Below are 12546 nucleotides of genomic sequence, written 5' to 3' on the forward strand. Positions count from 1 at the left end.
GAGGTCTGGGATAGCCCTGCAGGTCTTGGCTCATCCGAGCCTGCGCACTGCCCTTCCAGTTTGGCAACCTCCCCTGGACTCGCCTCTTTGCTCTTTCGCGTGCAGCGATACCAAAAAAAAAAAAAAGGCGCTTGTATTCGGGTAATTACAGGGCCGTCGCTTCTAAAGGCGTCAAGGCGCATGCTCAGTCTCTGGTCACGTGATGCCTGTCATGGCCGCCTCCGTGGCCTGGGGAGGTGTGAATGCTGGGTTCCTGCTGCGGGCTGCCAGGGGTGCCTGGTGGAGCCGACCTGGGGGCTTTTGGGGGTCTGGGGAGGCGGCGGCGCCAGCGATAGCCAGGAAATTCCGGGCGACAGGTACCTGGGGAGCCTCGGGTGGGCATCGTTAACCCTTCGCACGCCAGCTGGGCCCGGCACGGCAGCTCACCCAACCGTGTTTTCCAGGCTCGCGCCCGGCGGGGGAGGAAGAAGCCGGCGGCCCCGAGCGGCCCGGGGACGTGTGAGTGTGGGAGCCAAGTCCCCCGTTACTACTAGCACGGGGTTCCTCCGGTCCCCACATTGCCGTACAACCTCATCCCTGTGCCCCCCCTTCTGCATCACCCTATTTCCATGTCTCGTCAAACCCCAAACATGAGTTCTTAACCCTATATTCCACCTGGCCCCTGCGCCCATCATCCAGTTGAGGCTTCTGCACTGTCATCTGTCCCCAGGGTGAACGTGGTGTTCGTGGACCGGTCAGGCCAGCGGATTCCGGTGAGCGGCAGAGTCGGGGACAATGTTCTCCACCTGGCCCAGCGCCATGGGTTGGATCTGGAAGGTGGGAGCCGGGCACAGGGAATTGGGGATATCTTTATTCATTCATTTAGAAAACCCACGAGTCAGATAGGATTCTCCACTATTTAATCTTGCACGGCTTCCCACCCAACATGGTTAAACTTCAGACTCCTCACCAGGATCTCATCCTCTGCTCTCTTAACCTTTATTCATTCAGCAGTTATTTATTGAGCATTTACTAGAGGTTCCTAAAACTTGCCCGCCAGGAGCTTGTATTTTCTTCCTTTTTCCTCCCTCTCTTCTAGCCACACTGACTTGCTTGCTGTTCCTCAAATAGCCAAGTTCATGCCTGCCTCAGGGCCTTCGCGTTTGGTGTTCCATCAAAAGTGCTTTCCCACCAGACCTTCTGGCTCCTCATCCTTCAGGTCTTGATGTAAATGTCATCTTCCTGACAATCTTAGCCCTCTCAGCCCAACTGCAGTCCCCATGCCCCAATAACTCTATTCATATCAGTGTGTTGTATTGTCTGCATAGCACTTCTCATTGTTTTGTTTCTTTCTTTGTCGTTTCTCCCCAAAATGAGATCAGAAACCCTGTTTGCCTTGTTCACATGTATCTGTTGCCTGTCATGGTATTTAGATGTAACAGGTATTAAGTCAGTATTTGTTAAAGGAAATATAATAATAGCAGACGTTACTTTAAGCCCCTTACCACATTTTAACTGATTGAATCTATTTCATGACAACATTATGCAATAGGAGAGAATGTTATCCTGTTTTATAGGTGAGGAAACTGAGCCCCAGGTTGAGCAGACCTGGTCCAAGGTCAAGTAAGTGGCAAAACTAGATTCAAACCCAGCCTGTCTTAGCCACTAATCTGTGCTGCTCTTCTGTGAATATTGAACACATGTTGTGTGCCAGGTAGTAATGTAAAAAAGCAGATAAGGCCCTTGTCATTTCACACCAGTTTCAACCTAATAGGGACAATAATCCCATGCATAAACATGTAATTATATCATGAGCAACTGGGAGAGTCTTTTAAAAAGTGTATAGTGTTGGGTCTATGTATGTATGCCTGGCATGAGTGCATGTTCAGCTGTGTCGGACTCTGCAACCCCATGGACTGTAATCTGCCAGGCGCCTCTATCCATGGAATTTTGCAGGCAAGAATACTGGATTGGGTTGCCATTTCCTACTCCAGAGGATTTTCCTGACCCAGGGATCAAACCCACGTCTCTTGCATCTCCTGCATTGGCAGGCAGATTCTTTACCACTGCACCACCTGAGAAGCCCCGGTGTATATAATGAGCTGATTTAATCATTAGACAGTGTTTGGGGGAGGGGGGAGAATTGGGGGCAGTCCTGGCAGACCTACCTTAAGTTCTGTTCTGGAATCCAGTGGCTGGCAGTTCATGACAAAGGTTAGAAGAGGAGCAAGTTACTTAGCATCTTTCAGCCTCCTCATCTGTAAAGTAGGATAATTCCTATCTCACCGGGTCGCTGTGAGGTTTAAGCAGATTTCATGTGTATGGTGTGTAATACCTGGCACGTGGTTGGTGTGCAGTGAGTAGTTGGAATGATTGTATTAGGTTATCTCTATCTCATGTGGTAAGGATGTTAATGAGCTAGCTGGGAAAGAGGGCTGAGAAAGGGACACCTGTGGATGACTTGAGTGTGCAGCAGAGTCTGGCAGTTGCTTTATTTTTCACCATCGCCTTTATACCCTAAGTTGGTACATTTCTAAGGGGCAGATAAGCACACAGACTTAGTTTAACTTTCCATTAGCTTGTCCTTCACAAAACCAGGTGTTCTCTGTATATTTTTGTTTATGAGAGTCTTTTCCCATAGATGTTTTTGTACATTATCTTCTGGCCTTGAGCTTAGCAGAAAACAGAAAAGTGGCAGTTCTCATGATACAGCATGTTGCAACAGAATAGAAATACAATCCTGTTAACATAAAAATCAGTCTTTTTGCAGAAGTTCTCAGCTAAATTTATCTAAAAAGTTTAGCACACAAAGACTGCGGCTCTGGTGAGGCAGCCCCTGTTTAGCACTCCTGGTTAAAATTAGCAATTATCTTATTGTTTTTACACTAGCGCTAAACTCTTATTTTTCTAGATCTCCAACTATATTAACAAGAGTTTCCACTACACAACCTCAGCACATTAACATCAATCAAACGTTGATCTAATAACCACTTTTAAAACAATTATTTTTTGTGTTCTCTAATAGGGCTTCCTCACCCCCCAAAGGGCTCTGTGCCTATTAGGGCCTTTTTTATGGTTAATCTCTATGTATAATATCTTTTGGCTTTCAGGCCTGTTGACAATTTGTGGCTTGCACCTGACGTAACTTTAAGCAACTTCAGTAGCCGACCCTGTCTTTTTTGTGGTTAATCTATTTTTTTTCTATTAGGTGTCATCTCCATGGGAACTAGATAGGATTACATTTTTATAGAACAGAAATGCAAAGGATTGCAAAAACAGCAGATATGGCACAAAACAGGCTCTTAGTCTAAAAGTTAATTACCTGCAAGAAGTCACCAGCTAATCTCTATCTAAACTATTTTCTATTAGGCACATTTGTGGCTATTTTATTTGTGGAGCTTTTCTCACCCCACGGAGGGACCTATGCTTAATAGTTTCTTTTGTTAGCGTACTGTGCTTAGGATGTTTAGAACAATCATGAGCATTTTTTGCAATGAGAGCACACATTTATCAAACAAGCCAGAATGCTAGCAAAAGGATTTGAATTGAAGCATTTCCTTCATCCCTGGCCCCTTCATAGGGTACTAGCGTCTAGGAGATTTATTAATTAGGATTTTAAGTTGGTCTTTATTCAGTGAAAGAGGAGCAGGAGAACTCTCGGCAGGCAAAACAAGAATCTGCAGCAGGGCAAACAAGAACAACAGCAGAAAAGGGGGGAGGATACAGGGTGGGGTAGAGGCCGAGGCCAACCTGGAGGGTCCCTTATATCCTGAATGGCCTTGCGCGTCAGGTTTTTTCCTCATGACCTCGTCATGGGTGGGATCTCTCACAACAGCTCCCGGCAGTGGGCAGCTTAGTCACTGCAGCTGGGTCAGAAAGCTGCCTTGCAGCTCCACCCTCATGGTCCAACCAGTCTGGAAGAGAAAGGAGAATTCTGTCCTGTTTACTTAGAACAAGTATCTCTCGAGGCATCTACAACCTCCCAAGCTCAGTGCTGAATGCAGAGAGAAGAGGCAGGTTGACAGAGCACAGGGAAACCCAGAAATGATGGTGGTAACTTCAGATTGTGATAAATGCTGTCCAGAAATTTTTAGAGATAACAGGAGTTGGGGGAAGGACAAGAAATAGGAGATGGGAACTTGGAGGGCAACTGAATAGTGCCCAAAGACAAAAAGGACCTCGCTCTCGAAAGACTGCAGAGAAGAGCATTCCAGATCAAGAGTACGCCAAGTGCAAAGGTCCTGTGGTGGGGGGTGAGCTTGGCATGGAGGAATTGAGCGAAGGGGCCGGGGTGGCTGAAGTAGGTGGGAGAATCTCAAGGACAGGTGAGGAGTTTGGATTTCTAGCTATGAAAACCCTTTGGAAGAGGACATTATTCAGAAGCACAATCAGACATCAATCAGAAGCTTGGGAATGTGTCTAGGGGCAAGCAGGAAACCCTCAACTCTGTACCTTTCACCCCTTTATTTCCTGACCCCTTCTCCTGCTGCAGCACTAGATGCTGAGTGAGTCGGTCCCTCCTTCAGGGGCATCAGGGCAGCCCAGCAAAGTGGCAGGGTCACAGCAAGGGTTCACAGGCTACAGGGAACCTGTCTGGCCTGTCCCCTCTCAGATACACTGAAGTCCAGCCCACGCTCATTAATGGTGCCAGGTACCAGCCTGGTCGTCAGCCTGCTGGAGAGTTTGGGGGAGTCCGTTTGCAAAACCTGTGTGCAGATGAGCAACAGTCAGCCAAGTCAGTGACAGGGTGGAGGATGCACACAGTGGGTGTGCAGGCCTGGGAGGGAGAAATGAGAGTCACGTGGTGAAACAAAGAGATTCACGGGATTCTTCAGTGGGCCAGTTTTCATTGCCATAGACCTGGGTTTGATCGCTGGTCGGGAACTAAGATCCCACAAGCCTCAGGGTGTGGCTCCCCACCCCACCCCCCAAAAAACAAGAAACAAAGGGATTTTTTTAAAGTCCTTCTCTGAATGGCGCTTGCCCAAGCATGGTCCCTCACCAACGGTCCCTCACTTGCCGCCCCCAGGGGCCTGTGAAGCTTCCTTGGCGTGCTCCACCTGCCACGTGTATGTGAGTGAAGACCACCTGGACCTTCTGCCGCCTCCTGATGAGAGGTGAGCAGGGTGGCCCCCTCCCAGCTCTGAGCTGCAAGGCTTGGTTGCTGAGCCTCGGCATTCCGGGATCCGCCCAGGCCATAGCAGAGGGCAGCCCCAGCTTTTCTCTCCCCTTGAGCTGCTGGCGGGAGAGCTTCCCTTCTGGCCCCTACCCCTGGACCCATTAATAACTGCTACCGCCCTTTACCCCAGGGAGGACGACATGCTGGATATGGCCCCCCTCCTCCAAGAGAACTCCCGGCTGGGCTGCCAGATCGTGCTGACGCCTGAACTGGAAGGGGCCGAATTCACCCTGCCCAAGATCACCAGAAACTTCTATGTGGATGGCCACGTCCCCAAGCCCCACTGACACGGGCAGCTGGACGGTCCCAGGCACTGACGGCCCCAGGGCCAGGACTGGAAGAACATAGCCAAGATGCCAGCCCAGCCCAGAGCGCGGACAGATCCGAGAGAGATGGCGGAAGCACCCAGAAAGTCAAAACCCTGGCTTCAGAGAGATCCCATGTCCCAGCTCTGGTGGGGCCAGGTCCCCTATTGGGGCCGCCTCAACCAAGCGCCTAAGCATGGCGGTGTGGATAGGGGTGGAATCTAATTGGACCGATAATAAAACTGTCTCACAGATAACCTGGCATCTTGAGCGTCCTTGGGACTGGTGGGGGTGGGGTGCAGGCTCTGGGGTCTACAGCTGCATCTTCCAGACCTCCCCAGCTTTCCCCTACCATGGCGGTGATGGGCCAGCGGGAAACTGAGGCAGAGAGGTCTGAAGGCGAGGTTCCGCGAGCCAGAGGTTCAGCCTGGCAAGGCCCCGCCCCGCCGTCGCGGAGGGATTTGGAGGGCCCAGGCCGCCCTGGGCTACAAGGGGTAATCATATAATCTGAGCAGAGTCGGAAGGGAGCGAGGGACCCAGGCGGGCCTGAGGGTGGAGTCTTGAAAGCCCGTGCCCAACATCGCCCGCTAGAGGCGCCCAATCCTACTGGCCCTGTCCCCGCTCCCCCAGGTGGAGCCTCTTGCACCCTCGGCCAGAAGCGGACCCCCCCCACGCAGGTGGGGCTCATCAAGTGGGCCCGGCGTGGGCGGGGCCAGGCGAGATTTGGGAAGGGGGGCTGGGCTAGGAGGCAATGGAGGCCGAGCCAGCCCGGGACTTCGCCATGCTGCGAGAGCTGCTAGCGCCGCCCTATCTGAACTCCGAGCCGCCCCCGGAACCCCCGATCCAGCAGACACCAAGGACCCCAGGATGCCTCAGACCCAGCGGCAGGTGCGTTCACGAGCAGCCCTTCCGCCCATTTGGCCCAGTGGTCAATGGGTCGTGATCTCTGGTTCCTGGGGTTACTCAGAGGTCAAAATGTTAGTTACTGGTACTTGCAAGGACGAGATCCTGATCCCCAGGGATATTGGGGGTCATATGGGGGTCAGAGACTGTGCAGTTCTTGCTCCATGTCTTTGAGACCCCTGTAGTTGCCGCCCACGGAAGGGGGTGACTACACTGGCCATTGTCCCCAGGTCCTTCTGGCCTGCACACCAAGACTCGGTCACCGCCCTGCCCTTCCTCCAAGAGACAGCAGAGGAGCTAGCCCAGACCCCCGGGGACACCCAGGCCCTCGGGCCCTACTGGGAGCCGAAGGCCCTGGAGACCCTGGGACCCCTACCTCTAGCCAAGGATGCCAAGAACATGCTGACCCCGGTCAACCAGCAGAGCCCCAACCTGGGGCCCCCACGGGCTCCCCCGACTTCTCCAGCCCAAGCACAGAGGAGGCCCCGGAAGCAATCAAACCCCCAGCGGAGCGCCGAAAAAGTGGACCCTCTCTTTGAGGGGGTGACCCTGAAGTTTCAGATAAAGCCGGATTCCAGCCTACAGATTATACCCAGTTACAGGTAGGAGCTGGCCTGGGCAAGGGCACCCTTTATGCAAGTAATAATAATAGCAGTGGGCCTTCCCTGGTGGCTCAGTGGTAAAGAATCTGCCTGCCAATGCAGGAGATGCGGGTTTGATCCCCGGGTGGGGAAGATCCCTTGGAGAAGGAAATAGCAACCTGTTCCTGTATTCTTGCCTGGGAAATTTCATGGATAGAGGAGCCTGGCAGGCTACAGTCCATGGGGTCAAGAAGAGTTGGAGACGAATCAGCAACTAAACAATAATAATAGTGCTGGGGGGTGGGGAGGTGCTTCCAGGTGGCACCCCAGCCTTGCATTACAAATGGCCTCATCTCTGTAACCGCCTTTCTTCTTTTATTATTTATTTATATATATATATATATATTTTTGATATTTATTTATATTTTTAAAAAACTTTTTTTGGCCTGTGGGATGTGGGATCTTAGTTCCCTGAGAAGGGGTGGAACACTTGCCCCCTGCATTGGATGCACGGAGTCTTAACCACTGGACTGCCAGGGAAGTCCAAACAGCCTCATCTCTGAGCAAAACCTCAGGCCGATGCCAGTTCTTGTCCTTTCTGCTATGAGTCAGTCAAATCCAGGACTGAGCCCGAGTCTTCTCCTAGTGAAACGGCCTCGCTATACTCGAGGGCTGCTGCTTCTGTTAGTTTTTCCTGCAATGATAATAGCTACCATTTGTCAGACTTGACACCAGCCATGGAGGCAACAGCGCTTGGTGTGTATGGACTCGCTGAGGCCTTGTGAAGCCCACTTTACAGATGCAGAAACTGAGGCACAGAGGATGAGATCCCTTGTCACACAGCAAGGACACGGGAGAATTGAGTTTTCAACCTGGCAAAGCTGGCCATAGGCTTACTGTCTCCTCAAATGATTATGATTACTCATGAGGGGCAAGGCCAGGCCTTTCAGACATTGGTTGCCCCCTTGGTCCCGGGGGTGGGGGGAGCAGTGCCAGATGCCTTGATAGTAAATCTTCATTTGGGGGAATTCCCTGGCAGTCCTGTGGCTAAGACTCCGCACTTTCACTGCTGAAGGCGTGGGTTCTATCCTGGTTGGGGGACTAAGAGCCCACAAGCCGTGGTGTGGCCTAAAACTAAATAAATATCACTTAAAAATCTTAATTTGGGGGCTGTCTGGGGCAGGATCCAAACCGTCTGTGCTAATGCCCTCTCTACTCCCCAGCCTGGCCTGCAGCAGCCGTTCTCCAGAGCCTCCTGCTCCAGGCCCTGCCAGAGGCCCAGAGGCCAACCCAGGAGGCAGCGAGGCCCTGGGTGAGTCCTGGAGACTTAAGTGCTATAAATACTGGGGAAGGGTGCAGGGGGCAGCATTTTCTTTTCTTCCTTATCTTTCTCCCTATCCTGCTTCCCTATTTAGACCCATCCAGGAGGAGTCCCAGCATCCCCCATCCACTCAAGCTGAGTCACCCCCACCCCCGGCTTCCTCCTCTGCTGAGCTTTGCCATCTGTCTCCCTTCCTGGCGTTCCCTCTGTCTTAGATCTGGGGCTGGCTGGGAGTTGGGGGGGGGGGGTCACCTTCACAGAGAGCCCCTCTCACCCACACATGCACAAAAGGCCCATCCCACACAGGTCTCCTGAGCTCAGGCTCTTGGCCTCTGACCCCCCTCCCTTTGACCTCTGCCCTTTCAGCACCCCGCCGCTGTGCTTCCTGTAGGACCGAGAGGACCCCTCTATGGAGAGATGCTGAAGATGGTACCCCTCTCTGCAACGCTTGTGGTATCAGGTCCTCAAAAGGAAGGAGGGATTGGGGGTGGGGTCCTCACTTGAGTCCGCGCTTAGCCAGCATGGGGCATTGGGAAAACACCCACCTCTGGGAATGTACCTCCCTCGTGGCAGTTTCTGGGCTCTCCCTGCCTGCTGAATGTCTGTTTCTTGCACCCCCATCCCAGGTACAAGAAATACGGCACCCGCTGCTCCAGCTGCTGGCTGGTGCCCAGGAAAAATGTGCAGCCCAAGAAGCTATGTGGCAGATGTGGGGTGTCCCTGGGCCCCCACCCAGCCTCAGCTCAGGAAGGGTAAGCCCTTCCTCACCCAGCCAAGCCTGTCCTGCCTCAGCTTCTCCAGGGGGAAAATAGGCTGAATTCCTCCCAGGGTAAAAAGCCTGAGTCTTCAGGGGTCCAGCCTACCTCCTCTCCACCCCCTCCCCGTGCAGAGACCTCAGATGGAAGACCCAGGCCTCAAGGCCCCAGAGCTCCTGGTTCAGGGGGTCACTAGCCCCCTCTCTGGCTCCTGCTTCAATCAGGCTTGGCTGAGCACCCCCCTCAGGAAGTGCTGTCAACACTTGACACTCATATTGTTAATAGAAGTAACAATAAAGAATAGATCTGTTCAGAAGGGGCACTCTAACTTTGGGATCCCACCTTGCGCGCCCTCACCTGCCTCTCCCCCGGCCCAGGAATGTGGGGGAGGGGTTTTTTCACGGGGTTTTCCAAGGGACACACAGTCATCTAAACAGCTACCAGCCTCCTACCCCACCAATTAGTCACCTTTGTTACAACATCCCATAGAGGGCAACTGCCAGCACACACGAGGCAGCACATGCAGGAAGACAGACACAAGGACTTCCCTGGCAGTCCAGTGGTTAAAACTCTGTGCTCCCCATGCAGGAGGCAAGGGTTCAGTCCCTGGCCAGGGAACTAAGATCCTGCATGCTATGCAGTGCAACCAAAACTTTAAAAAAAAATTTTTTTTTAAAAGACCCAAGACAGACACACAAGCTGAAAGGTCCATCAAAACACACAGGAGATACATCAGGAGACACAGGTGTGCTGTCGATCATCAGACACAGACCACACACAGGACAGAACAACACTTGTCTACCGAGAGAACATGTATGTTGATAAGACACAGGACACACATGTGCAGCACAGACACACATGAAAGACACATAGATGGCACGTGGACGCAAGTGGGCCCTTCATCTGGCACCTCCACCCCCGCCTGCAGAATGTCCCCTTCTGCCTCCTTCCGTACACGTGTTCTCCTTCCCCTTTCATGTTCTCTCTGACCCCCACCAACGGGTGTCCCCAACCTGAAGCCAGAAGCCACATGGGAGAGACACTGAGCTCTGCCCCTGTTGCTAGGACATACAGGCCACCACTACTCAGAAGGAGGGGAGGAGGGAGGGAAGAAAGGAGGGAGGGACGGAGGGAGGGGAGTGTCAAGGATGGGCAGGATGGTCCCTGCTCTGGGGGGTGTGAGTGAGGCCTGTTTGGCCTCAGAGGGAAGATAAGCCCCTCTGAGACCCCCTTTGTCTCTCCTGACTGAGCCTGTGGAAAAGGCCTGGAGTCAGATTCCTCAGCCCTCAGATCCCTGACTCATCCCTTCCTGCCTTTCCTCGGCTCAGAACTCCCTCCCGCACCTTCTTCTGTAGCTGCTACCTTATTCTTTGCGGGGTTGGGGGGAGTGTGCTCTGCCGGGACACCACATCTGAGAAGCCTTCCTCGACCATCCAGCCTAAAAGGGAAAGCCCTCCCACCCTACATCAGGCTCTAGTTCAGCCTCTTAGAACTCATTTCCTCTTAGAACCTGTGGAGATTCTAAGACATTCAGGACTTCCCTGGCAGTCCAGTGGTTAGGACTCTGTGTTTCCACTGCAGGGGGTACAGGTTCAATCCCTCGTTGGGGAACAAAGATCCCCCAAGCCATGTGGTATGGCCAAAAATAATTAAAAATTTTAATTAAATGTTTTACTTCGGTACTGGTCCAGGGTTGTTTCATTCACATTCATCTCCCCTACTGGACCATGACTTCAGAGGCCCAAGTGCACCACCTCTGTGTTCTTGACCATGAGTTCCCCACCCCACCACCAGTGCCCAGCATGGAGAAGCTCTTGAGGGATAGATACAGCACACAAGGGTCTCAGATTGTGTGTCTCCAAACCCCTGGCTGTTGGTATCCACTAAGTCAATGTTTCTTGAGCAAGTATTGTGTGCCAGGCCCCCATGGGGCACTCAATTGGGAATAGAACAAGGATCCCTGCTCTAGCAAAGCCAATATTCTAGAATGATAGTAAGCAAATATTCAGTGAGGATTAATAGGAGGTCAAGTAGTGATCATGCTACAGAGAAAAATAAAGTGGAACTTCCCTGGTGGTCCCGTGATTAAGGCTCTGCGCTTCCAATGCAGGGGGCCTGAGGTCCATCCTTAATCAGGAAACTAGATCCCACATGCTGCAACTACGATCTGGCACAGCCAAATTAAAAAACAAAAAAAAGAATTAGAAAAAGAGGGCTTCCCTGGTGGCTCAGGAGTAAAGGATTCTCACCTGCCAATGGAGAAACAGGTTCAATCCCTGACCTGGGAAGATCCCACGTGCTGTGGAGTAACTAAGCCCATGGGCCACAACTACTGAGCCTGTGCTTTAGAGTCCAGGAGTCGCAGCAACAGAAGCCTGCCCTGTGCTCAGAAACAGGAAGGTGAGTGCATGCTAAGTCGCTTCAATTGTCTCTGACTCTTTGTGACCCCCATTGACTGTATAGCCCGACAGATGTTTCTGTCCACGGGATTCTCCAGGTAAAGAATACTGAAGTGGGTTGCCACGCCCTCCTTGAGGGGATCTACTGGACCCAGGGATCGAACCCGTGTCTCCTGTGGCTCCTGCATTGCAGGCAGAGTCTTTACCACTGAGTCACAAGGAAAGACCCCGAAATAAGGTCACACACAACAACGAAGAGTAGTCATGCTCGCCGCAACTGGAGAAAGCTGGGGCAAAGCAACCAAGACCCGGCCCAGTCATAAAGAAAGAAAGAAAGAATAAGAAAATAAAGTACATAAGGAGGTGAGGAGTTGGGGATGATATCATGTTCTCAGGGAAGGCCTCTCTGAGCAGGTGACCTTTGTGTGTAGAGACCTGATGGTAAGGAACCAGCTATGGGGACTATTTGAGGTGAGGACACCTGAAGCAGAGGCAATGGCACGAGCAAAGGCCCTGTGGCAGGGAGGACTCTGTGGGACTCCAGAAACCTTGAGGACTCGGGTGAGGGCAGAGAGAGGTGAATGGGGGTGGGGGTACAGCAGGGATTGCAGCTCGCTTCGGCCTTGTTGCCTTCTGTACCTGGCACCCAGCACTGGCTTGGCCTCTGGTGCCCCCATTTCCTGCTCTCACCTTTTCTCCTGAAATGTTGGGGTGGAGGGGCCAGCCTGTGGAGCTGGAGCTGTCCAGGCCTGCTTCCTTCTGGCAGCTCTGTGTTCCTGCCCATGAGGGAGGAGGAAACTGGGGGCGGCGGAGGCACAGTTGTTCTCTCCTTCTGCTGCGGAGGGTGAGGGGGATGGCTGGTGGTGTGCTGTGGGGGATGGGGCATGCGGCTGATACCCTCTGTGTCTCTTCTGAATCATGATGGCTAGGTCAATGAAAGGCACGTTGGGGAACATCCCAGTGGTCCAGTGCTTAAGACTCTGCCTTCCAATGCAGAAGGTGTGGGTTTGATCCCTGGTCGGGGAGCTAAGATCCCACCTACTGCAGGTGCAGCCAATAAGTAAAAAATAAAATACTGAAAGACAGGTTAGGGGTAAACTCCATTATGGATGGCACAGGATGGA

The 12546-nt window shown here is 52.4% G+C and overlaps 2 protein-coding genes across 4 annotated transcripts; both read left to right on the forward strand.

Moving 5' to 3' along the window:
- The first annotated feature begins 86 nt into the window (after positions 1-86).
- FDX2 (ferredoxin 2) lies at positions 87-5717 on the forward strand. 2 transcript variants are annotated; one of them, XM_043466694.1, is made up of 5 exons: positions 87-356; positions 444-498; positions 710-752; positions 4942-5096; positions 5289-5717. In XM_043466694.1, exons 1-5 carry the CDS (start codon positions 203-205, stop codon positions 5443-5445), a joined length of 564 nt encoding a protein of 187 aa, XP_043322629.1. In that variant the 5' UTR covers positions 87-202; the 3' UTR covers positions 5446-5717. The 2 variants fall into 2 exon arrangements, with proteins under 2 accessions (XP_043322629.1, XP_043322630.1); XM_043466695.1 differs by having other exon boundaries at positions 182-356; positions 710-816; positions 5009-5096.
- A 303-nt stretch (positions 5718-6020) lies between these two features.
- ZGLP1 (zinc finger GATA like protein 1) lies at positions 6021-9316 on the forward strand. Of its 2 annotated transcripts, none has more exons than XM_043466692.1 (5): positions 6021-6351; positions 6597-6968; positions 8171-8259; positions 8635-8721; positions 8895-9316. In XM_043466692.1, the coding sequence occupies exons 1-5, from the start codon at positions 6215-6217 to the stop codon at positions 9083-9085; spliced, it is 876 nt and encodes a 291-aa protein (XP_043322627.1). In that variant the 5' UTR covers positions 6021-6214; the 3' UTR covers positions 9086-9316. The 2 variants fall into 2 exon arrangements, with proteins under 2 accessions (XP_043322627.1, XP_043322628.1); XM_043466693.1 differs by having other exon boundaries at positions 6023-6351; positions 8635-8728.
- Positions 9317-12546: the final 3230 nt, after the last annotated feature.

Source organism: Cervus canadensis, chromosome 4 (assembly GCF_019320065.1).
Source record: "Cervus canadensis isolate Bull #8, Minnesota chromosome 4, ASM1932006v1, whole genome shotgun sequence".
Classification (NCBI taxonomy): Eukaryota; Metazoa; Chordata; class Mammalia; order Artiodactyla; family Cervidae; genus Cervus; species Cervus canadensis.